The sequence below is a fragment of the Macadamia integrifolia genome, chromosome 7 (assembly GCF_013358625.1).
Source record: "Macadamia integrifolia cultivar HAES 741 chromosome 7, SCU_Mint_v3, whole genome shotgun sequence".
Lineage (NCBI taxonomy): Eukaryota > Viridiplantae > Streptophyta > Magnoliopsida > Proteales > Proteaceae > Macadamia > Macadamia integrifolia.
In genome coordinates this window covers 24,401,530-24,420,847 of record NC_056563.1, presented here as the reverse complement: position 1 = coordinate 24,420,847, position 19,318 = coordinate 24,401,530, and the positions used below count along the sequence as shown (strand labels likewise).

At 37.3% G+C, this 19,318-nt stretch overlaps 1 protein-coding gene across 1 annotated transcript; it reads left to right on the top strand.

The window, feature by feature from the left end:
* Positions 1 to 6,304: 6,304 nt before the first annotated feature.
* On the top strand, positions 6,305 to 14,543 carry LOC122084181 (calcium-transporting ATPase 1, endoplasmic reticulum-type-like). Its single transcript, XM_042652262.1, has 8 exons — positions 6,305 to 8,256; positions 8,612 to 8,681; positions 8,777 to 8,895; positions 9,619 to 9,900; positions 10,020 to 10,397; positions 10,817 to 10,926; positions 13,291 to 13,519; positions 13,646 to 14,543. The coding sequence occupies exons 1-8, from the start codon at positions 6,844 to 6,846 to the stop codon at positions 14,225 to 14,227; spliced, it is 3,183 nt and encodes a 1,060-aa protein (XP_042508196.1). The 5' UTR covers positions 6,305 to 6,843; the 3' UTR covers positions 14,228 to 14,543.
* Positions 14,544 to 19,318: the final 4,775 nt, after the last annotated feature.

The window sequence follows — 19,318 nt, the reverse complement described above, 5'->3', positions numbered from 1 at the left end:
ATATATAGAATATTGGGAAAATTATATGATTATTCAATTTTTTTTTTTTACAAAACTATCCACTTAAAGTTTCAGTTAATAAATTTAAATACTTAAAATTGGCTTCAATGTTTTGGGTAGTTTTGCAAATCCAAACTTGATTTTAGGTATTTTTTTTTTTAATCGAAACATTAAGCGGATAGTTTGTAAAGAAAATCCTAAAAAGAGATAACCATGTAATTCTCCCTCAAGATTTTTATGATATAGCTAAGGATATTCGAAAAGATATTTTTTAGCATTAAACGTGGAGCTAGCTATTTGCTCTTGTGTTACCACCTAAATATGATCTTCTTGTGATGTTCAAATATTCGCCATATGACAACTTTGATTGGGTTTAAATTTCAAACTCAAACAATGTTTGCCAAGTGGAACAAGCGAAAATATTAACGTATCCAATGCTATTGGAGAATGCAATGTAGTGGTTGAAGTCATAAACGTGCATAGACAATATGAGAATGCTTTTTGACTAATTTTTTCAAGTGGATAACATTTTTGGCAATATTTGCCCCACAAAAAGACCTACTATCCAACCTTTTTATTGTTGATCCACATTGATCAACTAAATTAAATAAAAAAAAAAAAAGACCTATATTAGGGCAAATAAAGACTCACAAGGGGTCAAACAAGGGACTCACGAGAGGCCAACAAAAGGATCACTGAGCTACACTTATTAGTAGCTTCTAACCTACTTAGAATTTTTTGTTAGAGAAAGAACTTTGCTAGTTTTGTATCGTCCAAACACAAACTAGCATGAAAGGACAAAGTTGTCCCTCGTCCAATGCACTGAAGATGAGCCCGCACACTGGTGTTGCCTACTTGAGACTCGCAGGGTTCTTTCTCCCTTTATTTCTTTAGTAAATCTAACTTAGTGTTATATGTAAACAGCCGAGTGGTAAGAGGGTCATCAAATGCCTTCAATCTTCCCTTGACTTTCATTTGAACCCATTTGTCTAGTTGTCTGCCACAGAATCTCACCCCTAACTAAATAACCAGAGAACATGGTTTTAAGTCTCGATATCAGATCAGCCATATCGTATCAATATTGCTCGAGACCAAACAAGGGTAAGGTACAATTCACTGATCCAAATCAATATGACAGATCGATGTCGATACTAAGGCTGCATTTGGTAACGTTTCTGTTTTCGTGTCAAAAACAAAAAATTTCAGTTTTGATACCTTTTGTCGTTCCGTAAATTCTGTTTTTTTTTTTTTTTTTTGTTACTTTTTGTTCCAAAAAAATCGAACCATAAATGCACTAAATGCTTTATTCCGTTTTTTCGTTCCCATAGAATGAAAAAAACTCTAGAAATATTTTTTTTAAATGTTACCAAACACAGCTTAAATCATTGCCCGAGAGTGTTTTAAGTTTCTTAGACCAATGGGTAATCTATAATCGTATCTTAGACATGTGTATTCCATTGGTTTTGGCATGTCAAATAGTATGATCATATTCTATTCTTTGATTCTTAAGTCTTGTTTATTTTATGTCTTTATTTGCTTTGCCTAGTTGAAGCCTTGACTTTGTAATCGATTTTTTCTCATTAAGATTTCTCTTTATCAAAAAAACAAAAACAAAAACACCAAAGGAGATTATATGTGGAAGAAAATGTGCCATTTGGAAGGGGGAAAGGAACGTTCAAGGAAACATCCGCAAGGAGTTTTACCATGGATAAAAAAAATCACGTCAAGTCAAGCCCGTAGATCGTACTTCCAAAACATTTTCCACCTGAATTCTTCGCTTCGCAGTTCATTTACTCCATCAGCTTGAAAATCCCTATCCCTAATACTAAAAAATTCTAACTTGTTTCTAGGTCGCAGCTTCAGCCCCCATCCTCTTGGCTGTCGCTTTTGACTTCAAAGTACATATATTATTAAGGAATCAGACCAAACAAGAGAATGAAGAGATGAAAAACCAGAGACTTCCAAGGAGAAAAAACCAGTTCTTAACATTCAAACTAACCTATTTGGGGTTTTTTCCAAAATTTATCTTTCTTCCTTGGTTGGATACTTAGACGTGAGAAACAATCAACTTAGTCTTCAATCCACTCAAGGAATGAACGTATCCCTCAAAAAGCGAGAGGACTTTGTTGTTCCTTAGTTCCGGTCCACGCATTTGACAATACCCAAGAGTAAAACTAGGGTTGTCAAATGGCTGGTTCGATCGAACTGATTCGATCTTTGGGTTGGATTGGATCAAATTGAAACCCAATTGAGAATAAACCATTTGATACTATTCTGGAAGAATTTAAACTCATAAATCGATTTACAAGGTGATGAAAGGGCCCAAAAACTATATCAACACACATCAATTTTCTTAGAAAACCAATGTATGATCAACCTTCATATGTTGATATATCACCATGCTTTCAAATCTGACATTCACGATGGTCCACTCTGGATCAAGTCCCTTTCTAATCGGGCTCTCACTCTGGTATTAAGTCGTCCCTTCCGCGCATGGATTAATTTGACTGAGTATTGATTGTTCTGATACCACTGATACCACATTGGAAGAATTCATGCACATAAATCAGCTTACAAGGTGAGGAGACCCAAGACCATATTAACCCACATCCATTTCTTTAAGAAACCGATGTAGGATCAACCCCCATATGCTAGCATGGGATCGTAATAGGTTTGGTGTCGGATCATTTTGAGGTTTATTTAAGTATTTATATCAGTTTACTATTAGGTTGGTCTGATTTGATTTCATTTTGCTACGTATATAAGCAAGCACCAATAGGGGTATAGGACAAGGTACCATACCTAAATGGGATAGGTCATTTCAAAGAGGAAAGAGAAAGGTAGAAACAACAAGCATTAGTTTTTTCTATTTTTTTAATTGTGTATCGGTTTTCTATTGTTTTTCTATTGATTTTAATCCAATTTTTTTTATTTCCATCAGTCCAAGACAGTTCAATTTCAATCAGTTTCATTATATTCCGATCTAAAGTCGGCCTAATAATTAATCGATTTGGTCAGTTGGGTTGATTCGGTTTGACTGGTTCTATTTTCTTTGAAGATAAGGAAAAAGAGGCTGCTTTAGCTTTTACTTTTACTTTCACTATTCGTCGGTTTATGCAAAGGTAAACTTCCCCGAACTTTCCCCGCACTCAATCAGCCGCCTACGCTGCCATCACGATTCACGAACAACGAAGTGGTCAATTTCTCACCAAATTTCTTTCCTCGTGCTTCTTACCTTTTATTATTTTTTTTTCCCATTAAATTTCGTTTGAGTTGAGATCGTACCAGTTATCAGTTTGAGAAATTAAAGAAATTGGGAAAAATCTTTATTCTTTTCTTCCATTTCAAACATAACCTAAAATAAATTATGTATCTGTTCCCATGCCTCTTGTGTATGGTGACTTAGAAGACAAAGTGTTAATTGAAATCAGTTAGAATCAATTGAAACGCGGCTTAACCCTTGGAAAACACAAAAAATGCAATCAATAACAATTGGGAATCATATTCAATTAATTCATACCTGACTCTTAAATGGATGATGCCATGATGGTGAGAGAAAAATTTTCATAATTGGAGTTTCTCCATTGCATATTTAATGATATTTTTCTCATAAATTAATAGGAGAATAGTTTTCTGATCTACCCGACTTGATAAGAGAACCCGTGGTCTGGAGTATTAGACCATGCGAAATGAAGTATTTCTTACCTTATTTGATGAATGTCAATAATACCTAAGGCTTTGTTGTTTTTTCTTATATTTTACCCCTAAAAGCACATGGTGTTGTACAGTTTGAGGTATCAGTGTTGGTCCATTCATATAGGAATTGATCGTAATAGATACTTGATTGATTTGTGCATTTGTCTTGTTTATCTTTTTTGTTTTGGTTGAAAAAATGAAATTTTCGTAATGGAATCACTATCACCAATGAAGGATTTTGTGGCTTAGGGTCAAACAAAAACCCACTACGGGTAGATAGGGACTCACAAGAGATTAGGACAAGGGGACATATTAGACCACACTTATTACTACCATATTCTTTGGTAAAAGATGGAGGGTTAGAGGGTCGAACTCTTGACATTTCCTGGACTTATGATAGACTCGAAAGTGTATTGAGGCCTGCTATAGGAACGAGGTGCTCCCCATCACGACTAGGTGCTTAGTGCATATTCAACAATTAGGAAGTCCCTAAGATATGCATCTGTTTATTGGGATATGTGCTTAAATATTCCCAACCTTTGGATGTGCATTGAATGCCCAATTGGCGTTAGAGAGGATCTGATTTATGAGTCCATTGCCGGTAGATAGAAGCTCATATTCCAACTTAATTAAAAAACAATATATTTAAAAAGGAGAGAAAAAAAATCCATATTTATCTATAGAGTGGCGAGGAGAGAAGCACACAATAAAAATAAATAAATAAAAAATGAACCAAAATGGAATTAATTAAAAAAATAATAAAGAAAAGCAGTTAAGTAAAGTGTGCGTCGGATGGTCAGCGTTTCCCCACGTCTGTGTACTACGAAACACGAGAAAAGCTATTCAGGGAAACGAAAATTTTCCAATTTTACCAAACCAAATCAAATTGGGAAACTTCGCACCACCTTCCTATCCCCAAATTAGTAGAGCCGTAGAGGTAGGTACACTTCATCTCATCCAACTATCTCGTTGCCCTAATTTTAAATAACCTTTCGTTGAACTAACCATAAGATCACATGTGCATCTCATACCATATTACAAAAATACTGTTTGATTTTGTCAACTACTGGATCATTGGATTGGAATCATTTGTTAAATGGGACCAATGGCTGCTGATCAAGCTGCTTCTAGAGATGGATTTCATCAAATCTCTCAAACCCCCCCCTTATAATTACCATGAACTTACTATTTATAGGCCCACAATCTTTTTTATTATATATATATATATATATAAAATTGGTGTCTGGTGACATTATTTATCATTGTTATTATTATTATTTTTATTATTATTAAATAAATAACACGAGGATTGTTGTCTTTGGCATCAGATCTGTTTGGATTTAAATCTATTCTAACGATTATACTTAGCAACTTCCTCTAGTTGGGGTAATTACATTTATTAATTAAAAAAAATATAAAATTAATAAGTGGAGAATTATATGATGCCAAAGGGAATAAGCATTATCACATTTTCTCCACCCACATCAAAGATATTCTTTGCGAATCGAGGTTTATAATTACTCTCAAGTTATACGAAGTGTCTAAAATACCCTTAATCTTATAGAAGAGTCCCATCGTAAAAGGATAGTAAGTGAAAGAAAACTTAGTCTCATATACTGGACTAGGAATCAAATCGTCTGATTAGAATTAATGAAGAAAGAAAATATGGGATCCACATTTGGAATGCGAGAGGGTATGCACAAAAAGTGCCCGGATCCTCTCCATGACGGAGTGGCAATACCAGGTTCGCACTCCCAAACGTCTGATTCGCATTGGCACATGTGAGAGGATTTGATTTACACAGAAATCCACACACTAACATCATGGTAATCTTGTTTTATAATGATGCAAAAATCCAATTATAAGGTGATATCAAATGTAGATAGATAGGAGATTCTCTCTTATCCAATGTGAAAGGAAAACTAATTCAAGAGGACTGTTTGAATTGGTTGTCTACTAAAGATTCCATTTTATCGGAGGTAGTTTTTATTTTGGGAAAATTACATGATTATCTACTTTTGAGTTTTTCTTTACAATATTACTTACAAAAAGTTTTGGTTAACAAAAATACCCAAAATTAGGTTTGGGTTTACAAAATTATTCACCCAAAGTTTCAATTAACAAAAATAACCAAAATCAAGTTTGAGTTTACAAAACTATCCAAAATAGTGATTCTTCATCTTCCACATATAATCATGTATTTTTTTATTACTAAAATTTTGAGTGGGTAGTTTTGTAAATCAAACTCAATTTTGGGTATTTTTATTAACTTAAACTTTAAGTGGGTAATTTTGTGAAGGAAAATCTAATTTTGGATATTTTTGTTAACTTAAACTTTTGATGGGTAATTTTGTATAGAGAAACCCAAAAATGGGTAATCATGTAATTGTCCATTTTATTTTACAAGAGGGCCCAATGATAAGAAGTTTGCCCGTGCTTAAAGACCACTGATTTAGTATATTGTTAAGTAGATTCCAATCGGACATTGATGATCTCATGTTGATTCATCTATAACAAAGGAGGACGATAGGACGTTAAAACACCGTAATGGCGTATGGCTCTTTCCATCTTTGTGGGGAAAGGAATAGCGTGAATCGTCAGGTTTTCGTTGATTGCGATTGAAGCGCTCCTTTCAGTTTCCAGGCGGAAACAAATTCTCCTCTTTACCTTTTTCCTTTTTTCCAAATTCAATTTTTTTATTCTTTTGGACTTTGAACTAAACAGAGGCAGAGAGAGAGAGAGAGAGAGAGAGAGAGAGAGAGAGAGTAGCAGAGCCTCCCACTATAACTATCAGAGAAGTTGGCTACCATAAGGAGTATTGGAAGCTCTGCATATATCTGGTAATTGTAACCTCGAAATCTTTCTACTTTTTGAGAAAGCTTCTCTTCGCAATTGGTTTTCTTCTCTCGATCGATCAATTCTTATTCTTTTAGTTAATTTCGTGCATTGGAAGCAAAGATTCGTTCAGAAAAGATTTCTCTTATGTTGATAAGATCTTCAATGGTTAGGGTTTCATCGAATTGGTAGATAAAAAAGAAACCTGTGCGGAAATTCAACCTCTTTTTTATGTTTTATATATAGATTAGTGTTCTTCTTTCACTCCTGCTTGTTCTTCTTCTTGTCGAGTTCCTGTAATACTGAATCTCGATGGGGAAAGGAGGGGAAAATTATGGAAAACGTGATGGTAGTGGTTCGAGACCTTCTGACAAGGAAATTTATCCTGCGTGGGCTAAGGACGTCGATCAGTGCTTGAAAAAGTACGATGTCCATAAAGATTTTGGCTTGAGTTCGGACAAGGTGGAGAAGCAGCGTCGGATCTACGGTTTGAATGAGTTGGAGAAGCACGACGGTCCTTCCATCTGGAGTTTGATTCTCGAACAGTTCAACGACACCCTTGTCAGGATTCTACTCGCGGCTGCCGTTATTTCCTTTGTTCTTGCTTGGTACGATGGAGATGAAGGAGGCGAGATGGAAATTACGGCTTTCGTTGAGCCTCTTGTGATCTTCCTGATCCTGATTGTAAACGCTGCAGTTGGAGTCTGGCAGGAGAACAACGCTGAGAAAGCACTGGAAGCCCTGAAGGAAATTCAATCGGAGCATGCCGCGGTGATTCGTGAAGGGAAAAAGATTTCTTCTCTACCTGCCAAGGACCTCGTCCCTGGTGATATTGTTGAGCTCAGGGTGGGCGACAAGATTCCTGCTGATATGCGGGTTTTGAGTCTGATAAGCTCCACGGTGAGGGTTGAGCAGGGGTCATTGACGGGAGAGAGTGAAGCTGTTAACAAGACCAATAAGGCAGTCCCCGAAGACACAGACATACAAGGGAAAAGATGTATGGTTTTTGCCGGCACAACGGTTGTGAATGGGAATTGCATCTGCTTGGTCACCCAGACCGGCATGAACACCGAGATCGGGAAAGTTCATTCCCAGATTCACTCTGCTTCGCAGAATGATGACGATACCCCATTGAAGAAGAAGTTGAATGAATTCGGAGAGGTCCTCACCGCCATTATTGGTGTTATTTGTGCTCTGGTCTGGCTTATCAATGTGAGATACTTCCTCACTTGGGATTACGTAAACGGTTGGCCAAGTAATTTTAAGTTCTCTTTCGAGAAGTGCACATACTACTTTGAGATTGCGGTGGCATTGGCTGTTGCTGCCATTCCAGAAGGATTACCGGCGGTTATCACAACTTGCCTGGCACTCGGGACACGCAAGATGGCGCAGAAGAATGCGCTTGTAAGGAAGTTGCCAAGTGTTGAAACCCTGGGTTGTACAACTGTGATTTGCTCTGATAAGACAGGTACCTTGACTACCAATCAGATGGCTGTGGCAAAGCTTGTGGCAATGGGGCCTAGGGCTGATATAACCAGGACCTTCAAAGTGGAGGGAACCACATACAACCCTGTCGATGGAAGGATTCATGACTGGCCAACTGGTGGTATGGATGCTAATCTTCAAACAATTGCAAAGATTGCTGCTGTCTGCAATGATGCAGGTGTTGCAGAATCCGGACATCACCATGTGGCCACTGGTATGCCCACTGAAGCAGCATTGAAGGTAAGACCCTTGTATCTTTAAGCTCTTATTCATTATTGTGTAATCTGATCAGGCATGTTATATTTTCATCGTGATTTTTGGAATTGTTTTACAACGAAAAAAGACAATCCTGAAATGCCAAGCAAGGGCATAGACAATTATCTTAGGAACATAATCACAAAACTTATGAGATATGTTTCTCCCTTATTGTTACTCTTTTTTTCCGTGGTTTTTCTATAGCCCTGAAGGTTTTCAAGTGCTTTTTGGAATGTTGTTTTGATAAGAAAATATACATATTTTACTGAAGGCTATTTAAGCAATTTAATCGTTTGATGTGGTTTGGTTCCTTAGTGAGTCTCATTCTTTCTCTTTTCAGGTTATGGTTGAGAAGATGGGGCTTCCTAAACAGTGTGCTGACACGTCTCTGGGATCTACTGATGTTCTGCGTATGTTGAAACCCTGTGAACTTTATTGTGTTTCTTGAAGGACATGATTGGAAAATTAATTTTTTTTTTTTGGGGGTATGTCGTTGTCATCATAGGTTGCTGTCAACAATGGAATAACATTGCACGTCGGATCGCGACTCTTGAATTCGACCGTGATCGCAAGTCCATGGGAGTTATTGTGAGATCTGATTCAGGGAATTCATTACTTGTGAAGGTATATAAACAAACAAATTCTGTTTCTCTTGTATGTCTTCTGTCGTGAAGCCTAGCTGTTTGGCACTTATTTATTTGTGAAGAAGTTTCCAGAATGCTTCATTGCATTTTTTTCTTTCTATTATTCTCCAAACTATGATGATTGAGGAGTATATGTGTGTGCGTGCACATGTTTTCTTGGCTCATTCTATTTATTAAAATGTTGGATTTAAGATGGATATCTGGTTTTTGTGTCAACGGTTTTTTTGGTCATTGTCAATTTTGTTGGAAACTATTCTCAAGCTTCATGGTTTTGCTTCAGCCTCTTGCTGCTGTTGTACAGATGTAATGTACTCTACCTGTTGTACAGATTCAGGGTAGTGGGGAACAACATTTACCATGATCCTTCTGTATGATCTTTGTACAGATGACCATTGTTGTTGCTGATATTGCATACAAAAAATATTAATAAAATTTTATTGTACACACAAACACAAAATGCATGAGGAGGGGGGTTTTACAAGACATGGAGAAAAAGGATTTGCACCAATGAGGCAAGAGTATTTTTTTTTGCCTCAGTTCAATTGTCTTTGCTCTTGCTCTTTTTTACTTCTTCTCTCGGAAGCTAGCATGACTTGCCCTGCCTTTAACCATTCTAGGTTTTTTGCTCTTTGCTCCTTTGTCAAGTTTATTGCGGTTGGGAAATTCTTGTGGATACATTGTAACAATGTATCTTTTGTGGCAGGGTGCGGTAGAGAATTTATTGGAAAGGAGCTCCTATGTTCAGTTGCTTGATGGTTCTGTTGTAAAAATGGATCAAAGTTCAAAAGATCTTATTCTACGATCCCTTCATGAAATGTCCACAGCTGCATTGCGTTGTCTGGGTTTTGCTTACAAGAAGGAGATTGCTGAATTTGACACATATGATGGTGATGAAGATCATCCAGCTCATAAACTCTTACTTAACCCATCCAATTATTCATCAATTGAGAGTGATCTCATTTTTGTTGGCTTGGTGGGACTGAGGGTGAGATGGCAAATGCTCTATTTATCATCCCTGTTTTTGCATTAGCTCTTTTGGATTCTTTCTGGTGATTGGTACTTCTGATCAACTAACCACTTTTATCTTAATGTAAATCATTACAGGATCCTCCTCGAGAAGAGGTCCACAGTGCAATTGAGGATTGCAGAGCAGCTGGCATCCGTGTTATGGTAATTACAGGAGATAACAAAAATACAGCAGAAGCAATCTGTCGTGAAATAGGTGTCTTTGGACCTCAAGAAGACATTAGCTTGAAAAGTTTAACTGGAAAAGAATTTATGGGTCTTTGTGACCAGAAAAGGCATTTGAGGCAAAGCGGTGGCCTTCTTTTCTCTAGGGCTGAACCAAGGCATAAACAAGAGATAGTGAGGTTGCTTAAAGAAGATGGGGAGGTTGTTGCGATGACTGGGGATGGTGTGAATGATGCCCCTGCTTTAAAATTAGCTGATATTGGTATTGCAATGGGCATAGCTGGAACTGAGGTATGTCTCTTCTTTTTTTTTTTTTTTGTCTCTCACAGTTGTCTCTGGGACTATTGTGGGAATGTACTCCTGTTTTATCTCCCCCCAAACCCCCCACCTCAAAAAAAAAAAAAAAAAAAATTGTAAGAGATTTATGGCTGACCCTTGGGTTTCCTCCTGCGAACAGACAACCAATGGACATTTGTTATATAGAATTCGTTTTAGTGCACTTTTGTGGTCAACATTTCACATAGTTGCTCTTGCTAAAAAAACCACATGGTGCCCATTGTTAATTCATTTTTAACCTTTGTTCATCTTTCCTTGAGGTGGGGAAAAGGTCATTGCATCAGTTTTAATTAATGAGTATTCCATCTTTTTGCTGTCAGTTTCTGTCTAAATATATTTTTCATGCCTCAACCTTCTGTAAATTTACTTTACAGGTTGCAAAGGAAGCCTCTGACATGGTGTTAGCTGATGATAATTTCAGTACAATAGTTTCTGCAGTTGGTGAAGGTAGATCTATTTATGACAACATGAAGGCTTTCATCAGGTTTGCTCCCTTTCCTTTACAGCTCCCACATTTTGTGTATATGATTATAATATTTTAAAAATGTAGTTGTTAATAGAAAATTATGAATTTGGTTGTTATCAACTAATTTTATGTACACTTGCTATGGGGATGGTGCCCTATTGTTTATCGACAATGATTTGAATACTTTTTGGGAAATACCTGTCATACTCTTCCATTTATAGGGGGTGATTTGGTAAGACTTTTAAGGTTGATGAGCTAAAAACCTACAGATGCTGGCCCCGTAGAACAGTCCGAACCTGCTTGTGGGCATGCCAAGCCATCTGGGATTTTTTTTTCTCTGAGATGTGGCATGCCTGGGGTCACTTTCTCTATGGGAAGGCTGGTTGTATGGAGTAGCTGTGGTATCTTTCTACCGTGGAAACTTTCTAATGATGTGTAGTTGAATTGGTTTGCCTACTTGATTATCTAGCTTCCCCCCTCCTATGTTCTGTTTCACTTTTCTTTAGGAGTCCGTTCAGTTTTTATTTAGATTCTACTTTAATTCATAAATTTTGCTTGTTGTCCAAAACAAATTCAACACATATACTTCAGGTTGAGTCATATTAAGAGTTGAAGAGAATGGACTTTCCTCTTTTATGTCTATGTGCTGCTGCTATGTAATCCATTAAATCTATTACGATGAATACATACCCCCGTTGTGATCTAAATCATATCCTACTTCAAATACAATGAAGAACGCAACCTATATTAGTCTTATTTACTTTGTTTGTCGGACTCGTGGCAATTCGTTTTGGTCAAGGTCGCCCTTGATTATGCTATGGTACTAGTTTAATTTGTGAGTTTAGTCCTTTGTTTCCCCTTTTTCTCAGCTGGATTTTCCTTTTATTTTTAATCTGGATTGGGGGGGGCTTTGTTATCCCTTACTGAGGTTTCTCTGTCTCATCTCCTGTTTTAATTTTTAGGGAATATGAACCCAAAACACCCCCAGGTGAACCAGACCTCTTTGTTTACGCCAAGAATTATGCATATGTTCCTTGTCAGTTTAGAAAGATCCCACTCCCCACCTACTATAAGTGATATAAAATATTCCCATTTGGGAAAATATTATTCAAGTTAAAGCCTTTACAAAGGATGATTGCTTAACCTGTTGTTTAAGATGCTTGTATGTGACGCAAAGCTAAGTAGCTAAATCGCCCTCTAGTTGTGAAACATTTTGGCCCAGAAAGCATTTCTTCTTTAAGTGGATAGCATTTTGAAAAATGGTTGAATAGCCAATATCTACGCAAAGAACATTGGAATAGGATTTGTAATTGGAGGAATTCAGAGACCCCAAACCCACCTCCCCAAAAAAAAAAAAAATAAATAAAAATAAAAATTTCTATGGGAATGTCAATCTCAAATAAAGGAGTGGGTACATGCCTATGGCTTAATTGGGCCAAGCAAGGGTCAGAGGTCTGGCTGCAAGACTGCCATTTTAGCTTTTGCTTGCTGAGATTCTCTTTGCCCGTGCCTGAACCTTACACATCTCCTTAGCTTGCCCCTAGAACTCCTTAAATATGGATCGAGAGCTATACGGATCAGCTCCAGGTAAAGATCTGGTTGCTTGAAGCTTATTTATAAATTTTACTTCACTGAGATCATTCAATCATCATTTGTCACTCAGCCCTTGATCTATTCTAGATTCAATCAAACTCTAATTTCCCTATTCCAGCATCATATTAACTTTTCCGACTTGTTTGCTTGGAAAGCTTACCCCCACCCCCCAACACCCCGCCCAAAAAAAAAAAAAAACCATGAAATGACCTCTTTAATTGCCATATATATGAAACAGTTTTGTAGCTCCCCATTGGTGTGCTCCCCTATGCCCGTTACTCAGGGAACCCTCTCCCTTCTTATTCATTGCATGCTTGCCATGATAAAATGCCAATATGGGCAGTTATACTTTGACATATGTGGATATGTAGGAAGATTTAACAAAGTTTTGTGATATTTGGGGATTCATTCTGAGGTTTTGTTGGAGATACTTTCCCACCTTGGATGATCTTTAATTGCCAAAGCAACTATAAGAACACATTTAGTTGCTTGCTTGGTATAATTCTATTGCAGTTTTACGAATTTCACTGCTGTACTACATTCCAACTCTCTGCTTTTTCTTCCTCATTTTGTTAGAAGGGTCTGAACACAGTCGGAAGAAAACCATCTCTATTAGCACTTGACAGACATGCTATGTGTAAATTAGGCTTCATATTTCTCTCTAACGTAAATGTTTTTTGCTTTATCTAGGATTGACATCTTAATAGTCACAAGTTCTGTTTCTCTCATCATAGCGCGCCCTACTACCTTTTAGCATGGGGCTGATGTTTTTATTTCATTTTAATGCAGGTACATGATCTCCTCAAATATTGGTGAGGTTGCTTCCATATTTTTAACAGCAGCTTTAGGCATTCCGGAAGGCCTGATCCCCGTTCAGCTCTTGTGGGTCAATCTTGTTACTGATGGCCCCCCTGCAACAGCCTTGGGATTCAATCCACCAGATAAGGATATAATGAAGAAGCCTCCTAGAAGAAGTGATGATTCATTGATCAGTGCTTGGATTTTATTCCGTTACCTGGTACACTAGCTTTTTCCTTTCTTCCTGTAGAAAAGATTTCATGATCTTCTTGTTGCTCTCTCAGTTGTTTTATCTTATGGAACTTACTCAATTTCTCTCTTAATGTACTCTTAAAAATTGGTGCAGGTTATCGGGATCTATGTTGGACTAGCGACTGTGGGTGTCTTTGTCATTTGGTATACACATGGCTCCTTCATGGGTATTGACCTAAGCAAGGATGGCCACACACTTCTCACGTATTCTCAGCTTTCCAATTGGGGTCACTGCTCTTCCTGGGAAGGGTTTACAGTTTCCCCCTTCACAGCTGGTGCTCAGGTTTTCTCCTTCGATAACCCTTGTGACTACTTCCAGGCTGGCAAAGTAAAAGCCATGACCCTCTCCCTCTCGGTCTTGGTCGCGATTGAAATGTTCAACTCCCTCAATGCCTTGTCTGAGGATGGGAGCCTCTTGACTATGCCCCCATGGGTCAATCCATGGCTCCTGCTGGCCATGTCTGTCTCCTTCGGCTTGCATTTCTTGATCATGTATGTGCCATTCCTTGCACAAGTATTTGCTATTGTGCCTCTCAGCCTGAATGAATGGCTGTTAGTGCTGGCTGTTGCATTTCCAGTGATACTGATTGATGAGATCCTCAAGTTTGTGGGGAGGTGTACGAGTGGGAGCCGCCAATCCAATGCAATTAAATCTCTGAAGCTGAAGTCAGATTGAGGTTTTCTGCTAATGTGCCCTTCATTCAGTAGTGTGGAAACTGACATTGTGCTCTCTATGCCAGTCACATTTCTAATCGACCAAAACTTGTGGTCTCCCTTCCCCCACCCTTCTTTCTCTACAATGGGGGCTGGTTTGGACCTTGAAGATCTAGGTATATTGCGAAGGAGGATCTGGGACTCTATGGAGTAAAAAATATGAAGAGACCCAATTTTACTTGTCCTACTTTCGCTGTTGATTTGTTCTTTCTTTTTTGATACTTCAGAACTCATAATTCAATTAATAGAAGGTTAATGGTGGAATCACCTGTCACATATTTTGTCTGGCTACTGCTTGTGTGGTTATGTTGCCTAGTAGCAGAGTTTTCTAGATACAGCTTGTGGTCATGTTTCCAATGAATGCCAATAACATGCAGATTTCAAGAATCCAGATTTACAATGTGGATCCGTTTCCTTTATGCTTATCTTAACCTTTTGATTGCTGTCGTAAAAGAATCAAAATAAATCCTAACTAACTAATGAGAGTGGTAAGAAAGGGGTCGAACCCGCAGATAAGGATGTGAATTTGTAATCAAAATCGTTTGTCAAAACCGAACCGATCCGTTTACATTGAAATTGCAAAACTGTTTAGTAAATGGTGCGGTTATGGTTTCAAATTTTAGGCCGATTAGCTAAATGGGTCAGGTCGGTTTTGATCACGGAACCTGTTGGTTTCAAACCGAATTGAAACCGTTTAAACCGAATCGTTTAAAACCATTTAAACCGTTTAAACCGATCTGATTAATTCGTATAACAATTAAATAAAGAATGGGCAGTAATCTGTATAACAATTAACAATTAAACTAAGTGTCCATCCTGCTTTGGTATGATTTATTGCAATTTAGTTCAAGTTTAGGCTTTAGATCATGAACTTGTAATCCATATATGTTACTACATTATTATGTTATCATAGATGGGGTGTTTTGGCTGAACCACCTGTCATTTTAATATTTTATGTTGTAGAATACTGGATTTGGATGTTGTATGATATTAGTTCTAAATGTTTGAGAATATCCATGCAAAGAAATAGCACTAGATTATCAAATTAAGACATACCATCGTCAATATAGAATCTCTTGTTTATGGTTGCCAATTATTTTTTGATAAGCTTATGATCTTCAGTTTAGAGATGGTTGCAATTTATAACAAACTGATTGTGAACTGTTTTACAAACCGTATGGAATAAACCAAAATCGAAACCGTTTAAAACCGTGAAATCGACACCGTTTAGAAACCGTGGAAACTGAAACCGTTTACTAAACGGTCACGGTTTCAGAAAGTGGAACCGTTTAGTAAATGGAGCGGTTATGGTTTTAGTCAAATAAATATAAATCGAACCGATCCGCACCATTTAAACCGAAACCAAACTGATTAACACCCTTACCCATAGAGAACTAGAAGGCTAAATCTACTAAGATTGAGATGAATGTTGTTTTAAAAAAATCAAAATTGTAAAATCCAGAATTAAAATTAAAACTAAGTAAAACAATTAACAAGAATAAGAATAAAAGAGGAGAAGCTATCCTTAGGTCTCGAATCCATTTTAATATTATTACCAATTTCGGGGTCAGAAACTACAAGTTTCAATGCAACCATAAAAACACAATATTTGACTACACTAAGCATAACTTATCCTGTCAAGCACTATCGTCTATTGCTTCCGCTTAAGACGCTTAACTCCATTGGTTAAAGGCTATCATTAGCGTATTACCAAAAATCACATGAAATACCGTTGCTTGAATAAAATAATTGCATCACAGAAACAATTATTCTAAACTAATTTATCAGTTAAAAATCATCCACAATGGGAGGGGTCTTTAACATCAAACAACCAAGTATAAACTTAAACCAGAAATTAAATAACAATACTTAAAATTTCATCTAGACCTAAAGATAGAAAGGAACTTAGCCGCTTATGGTGCTAATAGATGAATGGCAACAATAATGATGGTGGTGATGAACCCTTGGCACAATGGAAATCCTCTATGTGCAATGTTGTCTAGCAAAACCCGTCCCTAAGAACGAATATGTGTAGCTAGTTCCAAGAGGAAGAGGGAACCGTGGTGCATGGAAGATCGGCTCAAGAATGGGGGATCGGCTATATAAGGGTGTATGCTAGCCGATATATGGAAAGAAAATAGGGATACCGTGCATGGGGGATCAAAATCCTTTGTTTTTCTCATCCCTGTTTTTCCTTGTTTTACTACCTGCAGAACACGACATGTGGACAACAGAGAATTCAACGGTCAAGGTTGGGTGAGAATTATTACATCCGGTGCGTTGGTTTTGAAATTGTCCACGTGTCGTGTTCTGCAGGTAGCAAAACAAGGAAAAACAAGGATGAGAAAAACAGAGGATTATTTTCCGTGCATGGGAGATAAAATAGGGAAAGGGGTGGTAGAGATTGTGTGGGATTAGGAGAGAGAGAGAGAGAGAGAGAGAGATCGGCTAGAGGAGGTAGGCGTGTGAATTAGGGAGAGAGGAATTGTGGACAGTCTATCTAGGAAGAAAGAGACGTGGGTAATGGAGGGCATGAGAAGGAAGGAAAAGAAGGAGAGAGAGATATGGAATGGAGAGATAAAATAGGAATAGTAAGAGGGAGAGATTCGGTGGGAGAGAGGGATTAGGAAAGAGAGGGAGATAAAGAAGCAATAGGGAGAGAACATGGGAGATGTTTTAGGTAAAGTGGGAGAGAGAGATTCCTATTCTATCTTGGACAAGAAAAGAGAAGAAGGTGACAGACAGTAGGAGAGGGAGAAGAGAACGTGTGGAATTGGGAGAGTGGGAGAACTGTGGGGTTTTCTCTCTCCCTAAATTTCCCTTTTTTTATTTTTTTATTTTTTTATTTTTTTTATTTTGTATATTCTCTTATTCTCTTGGAAATTTCAACTCTGCCCTTGACCTTTCACCCTTGTTTCTAGATTGAACCACATCCGTCCATTTAACATCAAACTTGTGCCCTTCTCTTGAAAACCCTACAACCAAAGATTATCCCAATATGTGGTCAAATTACTCATGAAAATAAACTTAAAATTAAAAATTGAATATTAATTTTATGAATAATTGTGATCCGATCACCTCTTGTTTATCTTAACAAAGAAAAATAGGGTAATTCTACCTCTTAATTGAACTTTCCCTCACATTTTATTCTATGAAGTATGTTGATCTCATTTGGCATGTCTTAGGGAAGAAAGAGGTTCATTAAATTATGTGGATGTAATTAAGGACATGTATGAGGGAGTGGTGATGAGTCTCAAGACAACAAAAGGCAAAGTAGTGAATTTAGGCACATTCAAGACCGGGTCTTTTGGTGTATGTTATTCACTAACGATATTGTTTTCAAAGATGAGACCGTGGAAAGGATTAATACTAAATTAAATTGGAGCTATGGAGATTAAGCTTTGAATCAAGTTTTAGGATAAGCAGATCAATGACAGAGTATTTGATGTGTCCACTTGGTCAGACTATGAGAGGTGATGAAAGGTTGAAACTTAAGGAGTGAGAATTACCACAGAGTGGTTATTTTAAATATCTGGTGCCATTCATTAGCAAAGAGGGTGATATAGAAGATGATGTTTCCCGCATAATTAAAGTGGAATAGATGAAGTGGAGAAATTCATCGGGAGTGTTACGCGACAAATGCATGTCTGGGGGCGGAGTGTTGAACAATCAAGAAGAGTAATTTGAATAAATTAGGTGTAGCAAAGATAAGGATGTTTAAAGGGCTGTGCGACAAGACTAGGAAAGACAAAGTAAGGAATGATTATATTAGAAACGAGTTGGGGGTTGCACCAATCCAGGAGAAGCTCCACAAGAGCCGATTGAGGTGGTATGACCATGTTCAATGGAGACCAATGGATGCCCCAGTAAGGAAGAGTGATTAGTTTCAATTACATAGAACCAGAAGGAAAGGCAGACTTAAAATGACTATTGGCGAAGTGGTAAGAAAAGATATGCAAATGGTAGGGCTCAATTCTAGTATGACAACGGATAGAGATAAATGGATAACAATGACCCATGTAGCCGACTCCTTGTAGAAGTTCCAATGATGTTGCTTTGACCTCTTCCTTTATCTCCTTTTACTTCTTTTTAGTGCTTCTATTTATTCTTAGGCCTACTATTACTTTAGACCATATCGGGTCCATGTAGCCAGCCCCATCAAGTTAGGATAAGGTTGTATTGTTGTTATTGTAATGTTTTATACAACTATTTCATCCTCAAAGTTTGATTTCTTTCTTTCACACCATTCACAGGTTCAACAAGTAGTCGATATTTCACAAAGTATAGGATATAACATGAGTTGTAATTATAGAAATAGCTAGACCTCAGGGTCTCTTTCTTGAGTGTAAATTTTGATCCCAATCAAAGTTGACCATGGATAGATAAAAGGATCCATGGACTTGCATGGGAGGTGTTTGAATTTGAGTTTGAAAATTTCAAATAGATGCTCAATGGCATTGGATTTATTTATTTATATATATATATATATATATTAATGGTGGAGTTATCAAATCATTCTCCACATGAAAAAATAAAAATAAAAATAAAAATGGGCATGGTTAGAAAAACCAATCCAACTTGTAAGGTCTAGAAAAAAAATTCTACCAAGATTTTTTTTTTCTCCCTACTAATCGGAAAGTGAAGGAAATTAAAGCTAGCAACCAAGATGGCCACCAAAAGTCTCATATCTTTTTAGAGGGAGGACTCTCTTCGTAGCCCTTGTGCAATTTCGGGCATTGGAGAATTTTGGGGGGGAGGGGTTGTCATGTAAACCTTGAAAACAAGGGGTATAAATTACACATTTTAAGGGGAGAGTGTCCAGAGATATGGGTAGGGGAGGGAGCGCCCCATGCAATTTCTCATTATCAAAAGAATATTATTATTATTATTATTATTATTATTATTGGGCGAGTGGTAGCAGGACGTACGTATTGCAATCTTATTTTCATTTTCTTTTAATATTAGTCGTCCATTTAATAATAGATTAATCTAAACCATCTATTAGCTTTTTATATTGTAACTGATTCCTAATTTTTAAGGTGAAGAGATGACG